The sequence below is a fragment of the Ovis canadensis genome, chromosome 6 (assembly GCF_042477335.2).
Source record: "Ovis canadensis isolate MfBH-ARS-UI-01 breed Bighorn chromosome 6, ARS-UI_OviCan_v2, whole genome shotgun sequence".
In the NCBI taxonomy this organism is placed as follows: domain Eukaryota; kingdom Metazoa; phylum Chordata; class Mammalia; order Artiodactyla; family Bovidae; genus Ovis; species Ovis canadensis.
Window position 1 is genome coordinate 35,063,250 of NC_091250.1, and position 20,967 is coordinate 35,084,216.

General features: G+C 36.9%; 1 protein-coding gene across 1 annotated transcript in view; it reads left to right on the forward strand.

Annotated features, from left to right (window-relative positions):
* The window catches only part of TBCK (TBC1 domain containing kinase), a 212,855-nt gene that overhangs the window by 124,056 nt on the left and 67,832 nt on the right, over nt 1-20,967 (forward strand). Inside the window, exon 23 of the mRNA XM_069593562.1 lies at nt 7,783-7,958. Within this exon, the coding sequence (XP_069449663.1) occupies nt 7,783-7,958 (176 nt within the window). The remainder of the gene's footprint in view (nt 1-7,782; nt 7,959-20,967) is intronic.

Sequence of the window (20,967 nt, forward strand, 5' to 3'; positions counted from 1 at the left end):
CCCACTCCAGTACCCTTGCCTGGGAAATCCCATGGACAGAGGAGCCTGGTGGGCTACAGTCCATGGGGTCGCGAAGAGTTGGACATAACTGAGTGACTTCACTTTCACGCACTGGAGAAGCAAATGGCAACCCACTCCAATATTCTTGCCTGGAGAATCCCAGGGACGGGAGCCTGGTGGGCTGCCATCTATGGGGTCGCACAGAGTCGGACACGACTAAAACGACTTAGCAGCAGCAGCAGCAGCAGCAAATAGTTTATAAAGTTAAAGGTTTCTTATGTATTCAGAACTATAATGAAAAATAAGGTTAGGGTTGATCAGACTTTTCTACTTACCTTGAAAGGTGAGAGTAGATTAGAGTCCTAATACATCTTAAAGTTGGTCCCAAGGTTTCAAGGCTCTTTTCCATAGGAAGACTCTTCTCCATAGTAAAGCAGTCTTTTTTATGATTGACAGGGATTCTGCCTTCTGAAATTTTTTGAGTAGTCCAAAAATTATCTTACAGTCTCAATCAGGTATTAAACGTACTTTGTTTCAGGACCTCAATAATGGAATTTGTTTATTTTTGTTTTACTGTTGAGTATTTATGTGTGTGTTAGGTTTTTAAAGTATTTTTAAAATATACAGAACATTTTACACTTCTGAAGTATCTTAAAAGTAGTCAGCCTCAAAAATCTTTAAAAGTCAGAAGTTAGGTTTAAAATTTCCCCATATATACTGCTGATGGATAATGAAAATAATAATGTAAGGACCAAAATGAGTATATATATATATCATACCTAAAATGACTTTTAACATATATTGTTCTATATGACATTTTTACTTTAAAATGTAATAATACTTTTGGGTCACATTCTTTCCAGTCCTCTACCTAGCCTTTTGCATGCGTGTGTGCTGTCGCTTCAGTCGTATCCTGATCTCTGAGACCCCATAGACTGTAGCCCACCAGGCTCCTTTGTCCATGAGATTTTCCAGGCAAGAATACTGGAGTGGGTTTCCATTTTCTTCCCCAGGGGATATTCCCAAGCTAGGGATCAAACCAGTGTCTGTTGCATCTCCTGCACTGGAAGGTGGGTTCTTTACCACTGGTGCCACCTGGGAAGCACCTAACCTTATATCACTATACAAAAATGAAAGTACAGTTAATCCTTGAACAACACAGAGGTAGGGGTGCCTTTGCTTGCCACAGTTAAAAATCAAAATATAATTTCCCATCAATCCTCTGTATACCAGTTCCTCTGTATCTGCTATTCCTCCACATCCACTCTTCCTCAGTATCAACGGTTCTGCATCTACAGATTCAACCAACCGTGGATGGTGTAGTGATGTGATATTTACTATTGAAAAATATCTATGTGTAAGTGGACCCATGCAATTCAAAACCTATGTTGTTCAAGGGTCCGCTGTAATCTGGTATGTTCTTGTTGCCTTATCTTAAATGATGATCCTCAACAGAATGGAAAATAACTCCTTACTACATTTCCCGTCTAAGTGTGAGTGCGCTGAGTCAAACAGAAAACAAACCAATAAACAAGATCAGAGAAAATGAAGAGGAATAATATGCCATATGATTATAGGCTAGTTAGTAAATATTATATAACATAGAGGAAATAACCAAAATTTTCATACTTTTATTTTAAAAAGCTACATTGGATTACCTTGGAAAATGTAAACCATTCAGTCCTTCAGTAAAAACATGTATCAGTCATATGAAAACATGCTTACTGACCTTGAATACAAGGTTCTATTGCCAAGAAAGAATCAGATTTCCAGTTTTGTTTTGGATTCACTGTTAAGTATAAAAGAAAAGGAGAAAACGATGGCTACTGCTGATCTGGTGCTGGATCTTCCAAGCTGCTGCGTTCTTTTTTTTCTGAAGTGAGCTGTGTTCTATTAGCAACACCAGCTGCTTTGCATCATAATATATATCTGCTCAGCTGCTAAATGATCAAGACAATTATGTTAAGAATAGAAAACAGTTTAAGTATCTGTGTGTCAGTAATGCTTATTGCATTTGCTATTTTATTTCTCACTTCATTGTAGGCACTAAGCAGCAGAGATGATAGATGCTTAGCAAAATGTGCCAGGAAGCACGTGTACACATATCAGGAACATGAAAGTCTGAGTGAAGTAGGAGCCCAGTAACGTATTGAACCATCATTTCCCCCTCAGACTGCATAACCAAGATTGTGCTTATAAAATGTGCTCAGTCCTTCATTCAACAAATATGTGTGTGTGTGTATGTAATGTGTACATATATGTATGTGTATAATTAATCTTATTACTGGTTTATCATTCTTGTACTGGCCCAGAGCATTTTTGCCTGACTATTTAAAGGGGATTCAATGGTACCCTGTAACTATGACTAATACTTCTAATTTGAATTATATTAATTCCATGTAGTATTACTTCCTGATTCCATTAAGTCACCTGAGTAAGGGGCGGTTAAAAATGACAATATAAAATTAGGCTTTTAAAAGAATATTTAGAATAAGTGAGGAGATCACAACAAATTACAAAACAAAAATAGCATAATATTTTTATTCTTTAAATGTCTGACATATCTCTGTGTTTGTCCTTCTCTTTTGCTTCATATTCATTGATTCATATAATAATAGTTATACATTATTTTCTATAGAAAACATAAATAATCAGTCTTTTCACAGGCTTAGTTGGTTGAAATTTATTTTTCAAAATTGACAGTGAAGTGAAATCACTCAGTTGTGTCTGGCTCTTTGCGACCCCATGGACTGTAGCCCACCAGGTTCCTCTCTCCATGGGGTTTCCCAGGCAAGAATACTGGAGTGGGTTGCCATTTCCAATATTGATAGTAGTGATGCATAAAACATATCACTTTTCCTAGGTGTGGCTTCTGTTTGTTTGCTGCAAGTTTGTTTCCTGTGAACACAGGAATGCTAGTTTTTTGTGATGTTCCTGTCCAAAAAAAAAAGTTATGATGCACATATAATTGTGTATATAGCATTATTGAAGTATATTTCTAGCAGGAAAGTATTTCTCTTTTGATCAGGCATCAATGAGAACCGAATTCTCTGCTTACAGTTTCACATGTTTAATGTTTCGAATTTTTCAGTCTTATTTTTGGCTGTGTACATGTCAACTATGTTTTTCCTGCACATAAACTTTTGGTGCTAGAACACATTCACATTGCTCCTATATAGTAGGCATTGGGGATATTCCAGGAAATAATTTCTAGAATTAGCAATAACTTTACTATATTGTCAAAGATAAGCAATGCTAGACACTAATTAAAGTGGTAAGCACAAATTTTAATCAGTATTACACTATTGCAATAATACCCGTGTGAAGTGAAAAACTGTAAAATATGTGAAGGAGTGCCTTGGGTCCACGTGAAATACATCTGCATTTGCTAATAGACACCAAAGTTAGGCTCCTACCTTCGCACGGAGGTACCTATCTTCAGACAAGGACCCTATCTTCAAGTGTTTCCTGGAACAAATAGTAAATTCTTCTGGCAGCCTTGATTTCCTCAAGAAGGCATTCATAGGGTGTTAGGGTCATCTGAGGGATGTGACCTTGAATTGCTATATATTATGTTGAGAGTTTTGTGCAGGCCAACTTTTTAGGCCAAGATTGAGACATAGTCGAGAAAAGGCTTAGAAGAGTCTGGCTAGGATTGGTCAAGGAGGAAATCTATGTCAATACCCAAAAGTGACTTAACATAACAGAAAAATACCCATTAAACCATACTAAATATATCTCTAGTTTAGCTTAATTATATCAGAGTATTCACAGCCATTATGTTGTCCAACACAAGAGGAAGTGTAATGGAGTTGAAATTGGTATAAATAAAGACAAGTTTTCAGTGATTGTGATTTAATATTTTTACTTTTGCAAGTAAATTTGGAGGTACATTCTTTGGAGTAGTAGAATGGTAAGAGACTTGAAACTCAGAATCAGCAGCATAGCCAAGAGCCAGGGAGAGGACATGTCTACAGTTACAATCTCCAGTCTTCATGGTCAGTTCCTACAGTGCCTAGAATACTGGCAAGGATTAGTTTAGACAGGTTAAAGAATAATTCTCTGGAGAAATGTAATGTTCCCCAAAAGAGGAATACCTTACTTTTGGGGATCTTCTAACAAATGACCATATCCCCAAGTTACCTATAGTGAAGCCACCAGTAACAAAGCCCTGCCCACATATTCAAAACTTCCATTCTAAGTTTTAGTGCTGTTCTTTTAAATATGTATACCACCAAACCTCTGGGGAAAGTCTCCAGCTAAAAAACACAGAAAAGCACCAACTGAATAAAGGAATATCCTCAGAAAAGCAATTATAAGAAGATACAATAACTATGAAAATTCAGGATTTTTTAAAGTATTAATATGACTAAAAAGACTTACTGGAAATTAAAAATGATGTGGAAATGCATTGAGCTTTATATGAAAGAGTTGGGTGGTAAAGCTTAAGAAAGCCCTCAGAGAATACAAGAGAAATACAGATGGAAAATAAGAGGAAAGGGCAAAATTATTAGAAAATCTATTCAGGATGTTCAGGACTCTTCTAATGAAAGAAGAGAGAAGGAAAAAAATGAGAAATTATTACAGATATTACACAACTTTTTCTGCAACTGAAGGATTATAATAAGACCATCATTATGAAATTTCAGAACACCAGAACTCCTGAAAGTTTACAGAAAAGAAGAAAATCACATATATGTGATCTTTAAATTGTATCAAATTTCTCAGAAGAAAGACAGTAGAGCACTTGCCTTACATAACTCTGAAGAAAAATAAATCAATCCTAGAATCTTATGACTAGCCCAACTATCAGTCAGAGGCAGAATAAATATATTAAAAACACGGACAATTCCAAAAGAATTTGCTTTCTGTGCATCCCTCTTAGAAATTACTGGGAAATGTGTTCCACCGAAATGATGCAGTAAATCAAAAGGGAGAAAATAATATCTTAGTGCCCAAATTACAGATCAAATATAGAGGGAATTAGATGATGGTAAAGAGAAGTGCCATGGAAACAGCTGCTCACTCTAACTGGAAAGCAGTTCGTACGCATTAAAGCAAAAGAATGGAGGGCTTCAGGAGAGATATCTTTTCCACTTACCCTTGCCCAAATGTAACATGAGTTGCATTTTATAATTTTTGAAATAGTTCAGTATTTATGAGAGGGAACAATAGTAATGGATAAGATAGATAAACTACGATTTACAAAACTTATTTTTCTGAGTGTACCTCATGGAGCTTGGAATCAAACCTGGGAAAGCATAATCCAGGGCACGTGCTTTTTCACAAATGTATTATATCAAAATGAGAATGCAAGGTAGAATGTAGTAGTGCTCTGGGATAAGAGGTTATTTTTAAAAGAATAATTGCATATTTTAATGTACAGTTTATAAAGTACTTTTCATAATATTTTGGTTATGATAAAGTACTTTGGAAGGATTTTGAGATGGAACGATGACATGGGTCAAGTGAATGGAGAATGGGATATTTGCCAGTAGTAATAATCAGGCTCAAATTGGGGTGGATGCCAGTGAATTCTCACGATTCCCTGTAAACCTTTTATGGTATTGGTAGGGTGTTTTGGAAGCAGATATAAACGACTTTTCCATTGCCAGTGATTTAAGGACTGAACTACAACCTTTCATCTGCATCAGTAACTTGACCTCAAGCTTTTAATGGGTGACAGATGTGTCAAAGTGATTTGAGCACTACGGATGCAAAATTTATGGTCCAAAATTCTTTTCCTTTGGAAATTAAACAGTGTGAAGTAGATGACAGAGTTTTCTCTCTTTAGCTGCAAGTTTTTATCTTAACAATATTAATTGGGAATGTTTTAAAATGAATTGAACATATCTCTTCTGTCTCAAGTGAAGTAGAGGAATGTATCTGAACTTTTATTTTTCTTCTCATTGGTGTTTATATTCTTCTCTTTGTGGAAAATTAAGTTGATGATTGATGTTAAAGAGCGTTTTAGAAGAATTCATTTCCTATTGACAATTTCTCAAATAAATGGGCCCATGCTCCAAAACATGTTTAACTCTTGTTTTATAGATTTTATGTTAGGAATAGCATATGGTGGTGATGAAATCTGACCTCTTTGTGCAGCAATGGAAGTAACCAACTGTGAAGTTGGCAAGCATCACCAAGAGCAGATAAATTAAGTAACTGGTCTTTCTAGAGCTGCTGGCTATTGTTTCCCAAATCTAAATAAATTGGGAAGTGAAAGATGCCTTATAACCCTTTAGTAACTTCAGAGATTCTACTGGTGGTAACAACACTTAACACATTCAATCACTTTACTTCATTATGTGTTAATTTCTTCATCTTCAACAGAAATCAGGGGATGGCATTACCTGTTTACAGGAATCACTAAATTAAACGAGCTAAGTGAAAGTATATAACACCTGTCACATAATAGATGTTCAATAAGTGTCCATTTCTCTGCCCTTCTCTAAGAGTTTTCCACTTTATAAAAGCAGACAGTTCTATAAAGTTCTATTCATGCACCATTCACAGAATCAATTTAAGTGCCCGTTTCCTTTTTCCTTTATATATAAGCACTTCATTCCAAAAAGGGAAATAGGAACCTTATCCCTCTGTTGTATTTTTCTCCATTGCTTGTCTGAATTGACACACTTGGACTTTCACAGAGGAAATGATGATAACTACCATTTACTATATTGAGTAAGTGAGTGAAGTCGCTCAGTCGTGTCTGACTCTTTGCAACCGCATGAACTGTAGCCCATCAGGCTCCTTCATCCATGGGATTTTCCAGGCAAGAATACTGGAGTGGGTTGCCATTTCCTTCTCCAGGAGATCTTCCCGACCCAGGGATTGAACCCAGGTCTCCCGCATTGTAGGTAGACGCTTTACCGTCTGAGCCACCAGGGAAGTCCTTAGGAATATAGAAAGGAAAAAGCTGGTCCATGCTAAACTCCTTCATCCTAGCCAAATTCTTCAATTTCTACCACCTTTCTGTGATAACTCCATTTTCCCCATAGAGTTACAGCTTTACTCTCCATCAGGAATGTTAATATTAATCTCCTCAGGGGTTGCAGTCTTATTGAAACACACACATAATGATTTGGCATTGTAATAAATTTCCTATGTATATTGCCTCTGTATCAAAGGTATTTAAATTTCTTTCAGATCAGAAAAAGAAAAGAAAATTTTTTTTGAAAATATTTTCTATCATTTTTATTTGGGTGCATTTTATTTCTCTATATGTGATACCTCTCTTAAACTTTTCTGCACTTAAATCAAGAAGTTCTTTTTAAAAGGGGATAAATACTGAATTTAGATTTTGATTAATTTTTGTCCTGATTATTTTATATCTTCTGTAATAGGTGGAAGTGAAATTGTTAGTACACTTTACTTGAAATCATGGTACATTAACATCTCAATCTTTTGTTTGCCCACTCCCAAATTCCAGCCTTCTTTCTACTCAACCTTTATTTTAATTTGAGAAAGTAAAAATATTATTAAAGTTAATGAAGCAGATTCTCTAATAAGATGTATGATTAATATATTTAAAATTTTGAATAATGATATACTGAAATATACTCTCTCTATATATCATATATCTACATATTAATACCAGATATCCTCTATCATTCTAATCATATGTTGATTAATATCCATATTACTTTTTACTGACATCTTTTCTAATTAGTTTTCATTTTAGCCATATTTGTGCATATGTATTTAGGAAAACTTGTGATTCTTACAGAAAGAGAGCAATAGCTTCTATATTTGCTTTTTTATATATTTTTTTCTATCTAGAAATTGACATTGAACGCTGTGTGCGAGAGTCAATCAACCTGTTTTGTTGGACTCCTAAAAGTGCTACTTATAGGCAGCATGCTCAGCCTCCAAAGCCAACATCTGATAACAGTGGAATCAGAAGTTCAACACCTTATTTCCCCACTGAGTGTCCAGATCCTCCAAAAACAGATCTGGTATGTATTTGCTTGACTTAGTTTATAAACTCTAAAAGAAGATGGATATTATATTAATACACTTTAGCATCTTTATTGTTCATAATACGATAATCACTTATGTTCTTTTAACATAGCTCTCTTCTAGTATGTTGTATTCATACAACTGGTTCAGGTCCTGAGGCCAACCAAAGGTGAGAGCTTAGTTAAGGCCTTCTCAGGTCTTTCCTATGCATGCAAACATCCTGTGTGTGCATAGATAGACTTCTAGATTCGCAGGATTCTGTTAGCACTTTCAAATTCCCCTGTGGACATTGAATTCCTCAGCTTTTAATTTTAGTGTTTTTATTTTTATTGTCAGCTTATTCTTTGCTCCTACTGTTATGGCCACTTCAGGCAGCCACAATATTAAGCAATGGCTGCTGACTCTTTTTGACAGATATCTTCAGAGAAATGTATCTTTGCACGGAGAGGGGTCTTAATCAGGTCAAATAAAGGCAAGCATTGTAAGGAGACGTTTCTAGGAAACTGGAAGATAGGTCAAATAATCATAACCTGCTGAAATGACACTTCTTGGGAGCTCTAAACTTCTAGTTTGTGAGACTATTGGTTTTTAAGGTGACTGTGGAACTGAGGAGAGGGAAATGAGAGTACGGAAAATTAAAACTCCACAAAACTCACATTCTTACTGAAATTCCGGTGTTTCTTTTGACTACATACTGTATAGATTGCAGCAGACAGACCTTTAACTTCCCGAATTCTAAAAAGTTTATTTTGATAATCTCTGTCAGTATTCTCATTATGTTTTGAAGGAGCAGCTCTTCTGAGATTCTTACTTTGCCATTCTCACTGATGTCATTCATATTCTATGCTATTTGTCCACTACATTTTAATTCCTCAGTGAAACAAAACGATTGAGAAACAGTTGATTTTAAAAGCTCAAAAAGGAATATTGACAACTCAAGTAATGTGAAACTTTCATTTTGTGATTAAGTGAAATTTTACTAAAGAAAATTGCTGTTTATTTTAAATTTTAATAAGTGGTTTTAAATCTTTGCCCTTACACTCTCATCTGACATAAGATTTTTGTTTAAAGTGTTTAATAGTTTGAATGTCACTAAACCCCAAGTCCCTTAATATGTTGCTAATTATAAGTGTCAGAGTACTGGGTCAATTTGCTAAAACTTTGTAATACAAAACTAACTTTTTTTGTGTACTCATAAATCTGTTATATTATTCCCAACAACAATACTAAAAATGAAAGAGAAAAATATATTGTTTACATAAAATGTTGCTATCTGAAGAATATTCAAGTTTTGGTTCACTTTTGTTTAGAATTTATTTCATTCTTTTTATATTTCAACCATAAAGAAAAATATAATGAAAGTGTAAAAATGCATTGTTTTTCAACAATATGTCTGAATACATACTGTTAAACAGATGTCATTCAAGTTACTGAATTAAGAGTATCTACATTCAAAATTTGCATTTAGTGGAGGATATACCAACAGTAAGCAAAAAAAGTAAACATTTAGTGTGTTTTCTAGAGTCTACATATAAGTAAGATCATGTGGAATTTGTCTTTATCTGTCCAACTTATTTCACTTAGCATAATATCCTCTGGATTATCCATGTTGTTACAAATGGCAGGATTTCTTTTTTCATGGTTGAGTAATATTCCATCATATACGTATACACGACACTTTCTTAATCCATCCGTCTGTTGTCAAACATTTAGTGGCACACCTGGTCCCATCACTTCATGGGAAATAGATGGGGAAACAGTGGAAACAGTGTCAGACTTTACTTTTTTGGGCTCCAAAATCACTGCAGATGGTGACTGCTGCCATGAAATTAAAAGACGCTTACTCCTTGGAAGGAAAGTTATGACCAACCTAGATAGCATATTGAAAAGCAGAGACATTACTTTGCCAACAAAGGTCTGTCTAGTCAAGGCTATGGTTTTTCCGGTAGCTGTGGAAAAAGGCTATGGATATGGGAGCTGGACTGTGAAGAAAGCTGAGCGCCAAAGAATTGATGCTTTTGAACTGTGGTGTTGGAGAAGACTCTTGAGAGTCCCTTGGACTGCAAGGAGATCCAACCAGTCCATTCTAAAAGAGATCAGCCCTGGGTGTTCTTTGGAAGGAATGATGCTAAAGCTGAAACTCCAGTACTTTGGCCACCTTATGCGAAGAGTTGACTCATTGGAAAAGACCCTGATGCTGGGAGAGATTGGGGGCAGAAGGAAAAGGGGACGACAGCAGATGAGATGGCTGAATGGCATCACCGACTTGATGGATGTTGAGTGAACTCCGGGAGTTGGTGATGGACAGGGAGGCCTGGCGTGCTGCGATTCATGGGGTCACAAAGAGTTGGACACGACTGAGTGACTGAACTGAACTGAACTGAACTGAGGTGCCATTGTGGAAATTAAACAATAAGGAAAAAATAAGTGGGACTGCATCAAACTGAAAAATTGTTATACAACAAAGAAAACTATCAATAAGACGGAAAGGCAATCTAATGAATGGGAGAAGATATTTGCAAACTATATATTCAGTAAAGGGTTAACATCCAGATTACACTAAGAACTCATACAACTCAAAATCAAAGAATATACAACCCAGTTAAGAAATGGGCAGAGGACCTGTATAGACATTTTCCAAAGCCATAAAGTATACGTTAGTTGCTCAGTCATGTCTGACTCTTTACAACCCCATTGACTATAGCCCATCAGCCTCCTCTATCCATGGAATACTCTAGGCAAGAATACTGGAATGTATTGCCTTTCCGTTCTCCGGGGGATTTTCCTGACCCAGGGATTGAACCTGGGCCTCCCACATTGCAGGAAGATTCTTTACTGTCAGAGCTACCAGGGAAGCGCTTCCAAAGGCATACAGATGGCTAACAAATACATGATCAACATCACCAATCATCACAGATGATGAACCAATCATCAGGTAAATCAGAACCCCAATTTGATATGCACTCATACTGTTAGAATTGCTATCATCAAAAAGACAACAAATAATCATTGGCAAAAGTGTGGAGAAAAGGGAACCTGTGTGCACTGTTGGTGAGATGTAAATTGGTCCAGCCACTGTGGAAAACAACAGAAAGTTTCCTTAAAAAATTAAAAATAGAACTGCCATATGATCTATGGCAGTTTCACTTTTGGGTGTTTACCTGAAGAAAGCAAAATTAATTTGAAAAAAATATCTACACATCAGTGTTCATAGTAGCATTATTTACAGTAACCAAGATATGGAGGCAACCTAAGTGTCCATCAATGGATACATGGGATAAAGATGTGGTATTTTCATACACACACAATGGAGTATTACTGAAACAAAAAATATTGAATCTTGCCATTTGCAACAACATGGATGAAACTTGAGAGTATTTTGGTCAGTGAAATAAATCAGAGAAAGAAAAATATCATATTATCTCACTTATATGTTGAATATGAAAGACAAAAAAATAACAGAACAAAGTGAGACTATACTTAGAAATACAGAGAACAAACAGGTGGTTGCCTGAGGAGAAGGATATGGCAGAGGGGTATGTGTAAAATAAGTGAAGAAGATTAAAAGGTATAGACCTCCAGTTATAAATAAACCATGGAGATATAAAACACAGCATAAGGAATATGGCCAATAATATTGTTATAACATTGTATAGGGTTAGATGGCTAGTAGACTTATGGTCTTTCCTGACAGTACAGTTGGTAAAGAATCCACCTGCAAGGCAGGAGACCCCAGTTCAATTCCTGAATCGGGAAGATCCCCTGCAGAAGGGTTAGGCTACCCACTCCAGTATTCTTGGATTCCCTTGTGGCTCAGCTGGTAAAGAATCCGCCTGCAGCGCAGGAGACCTACGTTCCATCCCTGGGTTGGAAAGATCCCCTGAAGAAGGGAAAGGCTACCCACTCCAGTATTCTGAACTGGAGAATTCCGTGGATTGTATAGTCCTTGGGGTCACAAAGAGTTGGATATGACTGAATGAGTTTCAATTCACAGACTTATGGTACTGATCGTTTCATAATGTCTACAAATGTCAAATCACTGTCTAGTACACCTTCAGTTCAGTTCAGTTCGGTTCAGTCGCTCAGTCGTGTCCGACTCTTTGCGACCCCATGAATCGCAGCACGCCAGGCCTCCCTGTCCATCACCAACTCCCGGAGTTCACTCAGACTCACGTCCATCGAGTCAGTGATGCCATCCAGCCATCTCATCCTTGGTCGCCCCCTTCTCCTCCTGCCCCCAATCCCTCCCAGCATCAGGGTCTTTTCCAATGAGTCAACTCTTCGCATGAGGTGGCCAAAGTACTGGAGTTTCAGCTTTAACATCATTCCTTCCAAAGAACACCCAGGGCTGATCTCCTTCAGAATGGACTGGTTGGATCTCCTTGCAGTCCAAGGGATTCTCAAGAGTCTTCTCCAACACCACAGTTCAAAAGCATCAATTCTTTGGCGCTCAGCTTTCTTCACAGTCCAACTCTCACATCCATACACCTTAATCCGATATAATATTGTATTCCAGCTATATTTCATTTTTTAAAAGGAAAAGAGGAAAAGGACAATGGAAAATGCCAAGAAGCGGGAGTCTGGAAAACATTAGAGAAGAGTTACTATTTTATGTGAGAGACTCAAAGAAAATCTATCTAATAAGGAGATATTTGGGAAGAGAACCTAAAAGAAGTGAGAGTATGAGCTATATGTATTTCCTGAGGAAAAAATGTTCCATCTTGCAAGTGCAAGGTAGTAGCATTGCTTTGAATGTTAGAGGAATAGTAAGGATACTATACATAGAATGGAATGGTAAGAGTGTTGTTGTTTTTGTTTAGTCACTTGGTGTCTGACTCTTTTGCAAACCTATGGACTTTAGCTGACCAGGATGTTCTGTATATCCTTTAAAGATATACAAACTTACTATTACAGTAGTAAGTCTTAATTTTGAAAGAAAAACCAACAGATATTGCTGACTCATTGAATGTGAGGTACAAAAGAGAGAGTGTGTGAAAGAAAGTATCAGTTGCTCAGTCATGTCTAACTCTGCAACCCCTGGACTGTAGCCTGCCAGGCTCCTCTGTCCATGGAATTCTCTAGCCATTCCCTCCTCCAGGGGATCTTCCTGACCCAGGGATTGAACCCGCATCTCCTGCATTGCAGGCAGAGTCTTTACCATCTGAGCCTCCTCGTGGTTATCCAGGTCATTAAGACCATTTTTGTATAGTTCTTCTGTGTATTCTTGCTACCTCTTGGGCTGGCAAAAAGTAATAGAGATAAAATAAAATAAGAAAGTAATAGAAATAAAAACAAAGTTTTCTTACTACCTGGAAGTTAAAAATAAACCAAAAAATAAAATAAACAACTTCTTTTTAACTCTTCAAATAAGGAATACATTTCCAGTAAAAATTCTAGAATATCTAGAAAATAATCAGAACCTATTGGTACAGCACAAGTAGATATTTCTCTTACCACTTACATGATCCCTTGTGTATATTCGATATTGATTGATTGTCCCTATCAAGTCATTTTATTTCAGCTAGCTTTTGGAAGATTGATAAGAGTTTATATAAGTAAAGAAGATAAATAATTTCTTTTTTATCACCATGAGAAATCTCAATACCATTCTAAAGATTTATGGAAAATAAAAATAATGTTCCATATTCACCTAATTTTGCTTTACTTACTCTTTCCAAAGCATACTCTGCTTTGGTAAAGGGCAGGTTCACTGGAAGCGGCCACATTTCCTCTGCTAAGGAGGGAACTTGGAACACTATGGAGTTCCACCGTTAATGTTCTAGAGTGTTAGGTTATGAAGAGGCTAAGGTTTTATCACGTGTATTGTGACTTTGTGAATATTAAGTATGTAAAGAGTTGAAAGAAACTGGGTCGTTGAAATTATTCACAGTGAAATAAAGGCGTTCTTAAATACACAGATTTGAAATTAAAATTTAAATTACTCATTACAGTTTTTCTGCTTATACATTTAATATCCCTTTAGTTTGAACATACCTTCCTTGAATTCTATAGTCTAAACCTACCAAAGATCATTTCTTTTTGTTAACTATTGATATCATGGTATTGTGTGTGTGCAAGTTGTATTTAACTGTTACATTTTATTTAAGTGATGAATTTAGTGCTCCCCAGAATTACTCTGTAGTAAATATCATGAGGAAAAATGTATGACTTCATATCTATAAAATATAGCTCTGTAAGTTGCTGAAGGAGGAATAGGGAAAAGCGGATCTGAAAGAAGAGGCGAAGCCAGGGAGGCGTATTCTTAAACTCTTATTTAAGTTGGTTTCATTAGTACTGTATTTTAATTAATTATGCGACTTTATACAGAGAAGAATTGTGTTAGGGGAAGCTCAGAGTCCTTGCCAAGAAATATCTTGGTTAGGTGAGAGGACAAAAACGACTCCAGCAAGACTTCTGAAGTCTCTCTAATGTTAAAAGGGGAATCTTGATAAGAACAGTCATTCCTAAACAGAGCTGATGCCAGAGGGAGAATATCTTTGATCCCTCTCTAAGCTAAGTCAGACTTTTCCTTCTGTTAGTCAAAGAGAGAACTCCTCCAGATTGGATAGAGCTAATGAGAACTTGTTTCTGAGGTTAAGGAAGTGAACTTCTCACATTGAGTAGTCTGTCAGGGTCTGACACTTAGGACTGGCTGGATTAAAATTACATGGTAAAGCTGTATCTATTAACATAATAAGAAAATGAAGTGTAATAGGTAAAGGCTTCCTATTTTTGAAATCCATAGTATTTGTTTTTCTTCAGTGTTTATTAATATAGCCAATTGTTTTTTATACGTATAATTTATCTTGTTAGTCATTTATAATAGCCTAACAGTATATTTTAATCCATTTAGCATGATCATGAGGGTGCCAGATTATTCAGTCTCTATATGTGCCTATATTTCCTTTATTAAGCTAAATTCCTGAAGAGTAAGAACTGCATCTTAATGATTTTTGTGTTCCCGTTGCTTAGCATAATGCTTGATGCATCGTAGCCTCTTAAGAAATGAAATAATAAGATACATCTCTGATAATTTATGTGTGCGTTAAAGATCCCCAGGGCCCAGTTCAATGGCCAGGAAACAGTGTGCTCTCAATATACATGTATTTAGTTGAAGTAATTACCACAAATAAGGTTTTAGTAGTGAACTCTCAGTTGAACAAAGCACTAATCCACCACTCATTATTCATCAGGCATGTTAACTGCATCTACTTTTCCTTCATAGCATATGTTTTACTGATCATTTTAGTGGTACGTGTTTGCTATTGCTTTCTGTCATTGACTGTTCATATTTTTTCTCATTTTAAAACTCCATTTGCTTCACTGCAGCAGTCTAAAACTTGAAATATTTACATATTGAATATCTTCAACATTTACTGCTGCCCCTTTTTTGTGAAGTGTGATAAATCAAAATTCCAGTTGCATATTAAAGATATATCTTCTGAGTTATGGAAATCCCTGGGTCTTCTTTTGCTAAATCATTAAATTAGTAAATGCCACTCTTCTGACTGTAGATACTTCAGTGTGCACAGTCTGTTCTGAATGGAGCAATGCCCTCTTAATTCAGTGAGTGGAACAAGGGCAGAAAAATGCCCAGAGCCAGACAAAAATCAAATAATGACTGAAGGAGCACTAGATTTCTCGAGTGTACTGTACCGAGGAAGGTTGGATTGTGGGGATGGATCTTGGGAAGGAAAAGAGATGTTTACAGGTTTGGGATAGGAGGGTATTGAGGATGGAGTTCTTGATAGAAAACACAAAAGAAGAAAATAAATATGAAGTCTTGTCATCTTTGGTGAAAATAACACTTGTCATGACTTAGGGTAGAATATCCTGTTTAGAATAGGCCCAGGCCAGCAGCTGGACTGATCTGAGCCATGGCAACTTCCCCACAGACATCAGGGTGAGACTTTGACACGACATTAGCATATCTACATTGCAGTTGATAGGAAGGTTATGCTGGTGACAGTTTTTGTTCCTTTGCAGTTGGATTTGGTTCAGTATGGATTTGAGACAGTTCCTAAAGCAGTGTTTTTTCACTAGTTAAGTCTATAGAATATATTTTCTTCATGAAGACTGTTGGGCACAGGTAGCACAATTCCAACTTGCTAATCAATATCTGCGTTCTTGCACTGAGATCTTTCTTATGCATACTCAAAGTCCAGGGATGTCATTTCATGTATCAGTGACATTCCATGGCATTTAAAGAGAAATGGATTCTGGTGCTTTTCTACAGAAAGGCTAGCAACAAGAGACACATACAGGATTCTGTGAGTCTAATGATTTTCATAATCCTAGGGTTTAAATGTCTTGTTTTTTTCAGCTATCCTTCCAGGGTATCCTATACACTATGTAAAATAAATAAACAAGCCTTGTTATATGATATATTCTACCAAAATTTCAGTTTGTTAACCCAATTTGTATATGTGCTAACAAATAAACGTGAATAATGAAAAAGAAAAGGCAGCTTTTATCTGAAATATTCTCATATCTCCTAGAGAATTAATGTTAAAGTTTATTTCTTCATTTCTCCCCAAAGCCAAAATGAGCAACTAACCTGGAATTATTCCAGATATGTCTATCTGAATTATAGGTTACTGCTCCTAAATCCTATAGAAATTAAGTAAAACAAACATTTGCAAAGAATAGGTTAGAATCCTGACATACTTCATTTAATTAATGCATTTTAAACTTTCAGCCTTATTAAATAGATACTTGAAATAATTTAAGATTAATATTTGTTTTCTTGAATAAACTAAATGGTTTCCAGTGAATTCAAATAGCCCTCTTATGGAAAACTAGATTCCCACATGTACTTATACCCATTTCCAAATCCTATTTTCAGTTATATTCATCTGTTTCAGTTTCTTTCTTTCCCAGTACTAGTACCAAGAGATTATTAAAATTATAACTATATCATACATTTGGCATTGTGCTTCTACATGAATTGTAGAATTGGCTTGTCTTTTTCCCTCCTCCCCTGGGAAAAATATCATTTTGGTATTTATATTGTGATTCAGTTTATGATGCATGATACAGGATGCTCAGGGCTGGTGCACTGGGATGACCCAGAGGGATGATATGGGGAGGGAGGTGGGAGGGGGGTTCAGGATGGGGAACACGTGTACACCCATGGCAGATTCATGTTGATGTATGGCAAAACCAATACAATATTGTAACTAGCCTCCAGTTAAAATAAATAAATTTATATTTAAAAATAAATAAAAAATAAAAAGTAGAGAAAATTGATATACAATAATGAGTTTTATATTTTCCAAAATCAGGATATGCCTTTCTACGTATTCATGTCTTGTAGTTTCTCTGTGGTGTTTTATTTCTTATGTATTCCGTATTTGGCTTATTACTATTTTAACCTTTCTCTTGCCATTATTATTAGGATATTTTATTTCATTATATTTTCTAGCTGGTTATATATAAAGAAAGATTGCTGGCTTTACAAACAGTTTAATATAGTGGTAAACAGCTGGGAGGGATTGGGGGCAGGAGTAGAAGGGGACGACAGAGGATGAGATGGCTGGACGGCATCACTGACTCGATGGACGTGGGTCTGAGTGAACCCAGGAGTTAGTGATGGACAGGGAGGCCTGGCATGCTGCGATTCATGGGGTCGCAAAGAGTCAGACACAACTGAGCAACTGAACTAAACTGAAACAGCTATATTGTTTAGAATAGATTAGAATTTCAAAACCCAGCTCTGCCATACCAACTGTATGACCTGTTTGCTTATCCATCAAACAGAGATTAATTATTTTACATGCTTCATCAGATTATTGGGAGTATTAAATTCGTATATTCAGAACATTGCTGGCACATAGTAAACACTCTGTAAGTTTTCACTTTCATCCTCATTATCATTATCATTTATCTGCCATGTTAATGTTCTCTCATTATTTGTAAGTTTTTCCATTGATTTAAATTTTCCAGTTGTATAACATCTAAAAATTATAATTTTGCTTCTTTTCCAATTCTATCCATCTTATATCTATCTGTTGTTTAGTTAATTAACCTCAGTCTTCAGAACAGTGTTAAATAACAATGGTAATGATGGACAGAGCTTCCCAGATGGTATAGTAGTAAAGAATCTGCCTGCCAGTGCAGGATATGCAGGACGCAGGTTGGATCCCTGGTTCAGGAAGATTCTCTGGAGTAGGAAACGGCAACCCGCTACAGTATTCTTGCCTGGAAGATTTTATGGACAGAGGAGCCTGGCAGGCTACAGTTCATGGGATCACAAAAAGTCAGACATGATTGAGCATGATGGTGGACATCATTAGTTAACATTTAGAGTTAGTGACAGTGTTTCTGGTGTTTTACTTGCTGAGTTTTGACTTCAAAGATAAATTTTATAGGTTATGAAAGGACCATGCATTCTGATTTCTTAAAGAGTTTTATCAAATATCTTTCAACATGTTTTTTGGATATTCAGAAGTAAATAAAGAGAAACAATAACTATTATTGGCTCCTGAGCTTTTTATTGTTTCAGTTTTTGGAGCCAGCTGTAAATCTAGGCTCTGTCCTCATTTCTGTTTATATAGAGGGTATTGACAGTAAATACCACAAGCTCTTTAAAAATCTCACTAGCCTTGTCTTTGGTATAGCAATCTCTAGACTTTCTCCCATAGGGATTTCTTGGCACTCCAACCAGAGAGCATTTCAGTTGTTACTTGACTTTGGTTATATAATGAGGAGAGTGATGAGAGAATTTCCCAAGTGACAAAGAACACAGGAGCAAAACTTTCTTTCAATGTATAAGATGTTCAAGCTGGTTTTAGAAAAGGCAGAGGAACCTGAGATCAAATTGCCAACATCCACTGGATCATCAAAAAAGCAAGAGAGTTCCAGAAAAACATCTATTTCTGCTTTATTGACTATGCCAAAGCCTTTGACTATGTGGATCACAATAAACTGGAAAATTCTGAAAGAGATGGGAATACCAGACCACCTGACCTGCCTCTTGAGAAACCTGTACACAGGTCAGGAAGCAACAGTTAGAACTGGACATGGAACAACAGACTGGTTCCAGATAGGAAAAGGAGTACATCAATGCTATATATTGTCACCCTGCTTATTTAACTTATATGCATGAGAAACGCTGTGCTGGAGGAAGCACAAGCTGGAATCAAGATTGCCGGGAGAAATATCAATACCCTCAGATATGCAGATGACATCACCTTTATGGCAGAAAGTGAAGAACTAAAAAGCCTCTTGATGAAAGTGAAAGAGGAGAGTGAACAAGTTGGCTTAAAGCTCAACATTCAGAAAATGAAGATCATGGCATCTTGTCCCATCACTTCATGGCAAATAGATGGAGAAACAGTGGAAACAGTGTCAGACTTTATTTTTCTGGGCTCCAAAATCACTGCAGATAGTGATTGCAGCCATGAAATTAAAAGACGCTTACTCCTTGGAAGAAAAGTTATGAGCAACCTAGATAGCATATTGAAAAGCAGAAACATTACTTTGCCAATAAAGGTCCGTCTAGTCAAGGCTATGGTTTTTCCTGTGGTCATGTATGGATGTGAGAGTTGGACTATAAAGAAAGCTGAGCGCCAAAGAATTGATGCTTTTGAACTGTGGTGTTGGAGAAGACTCTTGAGAGTCCTTTGGACTGCAAGGAGATCCAACCAGTCTATCCTAAAGGAGATCAGTCCTGGACTGATGCTGAAGCTGAAACTCCAATACTTTGGCCACCTGATGCGAAGAGCTGACTCATTTGAAAAGACCCTGATGCTGGGAAAGATTGAAGGCAGGAGGAGGAGGGGACTACAGAGGATGAGATGGCTGGATGGCAGCACCGACTCAATGGACATGGGTTTGGGTGGACTCCAGGAGCTGGTGATGGACAGGGAGGCCTGGCATGCTGCGGTTCATGGGGTCACAAAAAGTCAGACATGACTGAGCGACTGAACTGAACTGATAAGGAAAAAAGTTAGAGAAAAGGGTAACGATGTCAGTATCCCAGTTTAAGTAAAGGCTGTACCTTGGAAATGTAGGGTTAGAGATGAAAATATCAATTTAACTAACTAAAACACCTCTTTGTCACCAGTTGGCTCTACTCTCTGAGTCTCTGCTGCCATTGAAAGCTGACTATAAAGTTCTGTGTAAAGTAGCAGCTGTCGTCTTCTGGAAGGAAGCTATCATATGTTCTACCTTTAGGAGCTTACCTGAGGGGAGCCACTCTCATGTTTCACATATTCATCTTCTTTATCTCAACCTAGGATATTTATCAAGTTCTGGTTTTATTTTGAAATTATTTCCAGAAGCTTTTAGAAAATTGCAGAGTGGCACCAGCACCCCACTGCCCATAGGCATTACCATGTTGTCCATGTTTTTGATCCCTAGACCACTGTGAGAGTTCTCCACTTACTGCCTCCATGTCTTCCACCCTCACTTCAACCACTTTAAACAACAAAATAATTCCCAGTTACCTGTCTTTGAAATGCATCAGTTCTTAATTGATCTCAAGTCTGTATGTATACTTTTTTTAATTTATCTATTTTAATCAGAGGCTAATTACAATATTGTAGTGGGTTTTGCCATACGTTGATGTGAATCAGCCATGGGTATACATGTGTTCCCCATCCTGAACCCCCCTCCCACCTCCCTCCCCGTCCCATCCCTCAGGGTCATCCCAGTGCACCAGCCCTGAGTACCCTGTCTCATGCATAGAACTTGGACTGGCGATCTGTTTCACATATGGTAATATACATGTCTCCAAGGCAAACCATTCAATATCACAGTTATCCAAGTCTATGCCCCAACCAGTAACGCTGAAGAAACTGAAATTGAACGGTTTTATGAAGACCTTTTAGAACTAACACCCAAAAAAGATGTGCTTTTCATTATAGGGGACTGGAATGCAAAAGTAGGAAGTCAAGAAACACCTGGAGTAACAGGCAGATTTGGCTTTGGAATGTGGAATGAAGCAGGGCAAAGACTAATAGAGTTTTGCCAAGAAAATGCACTGGTCATAGCAAACACCCT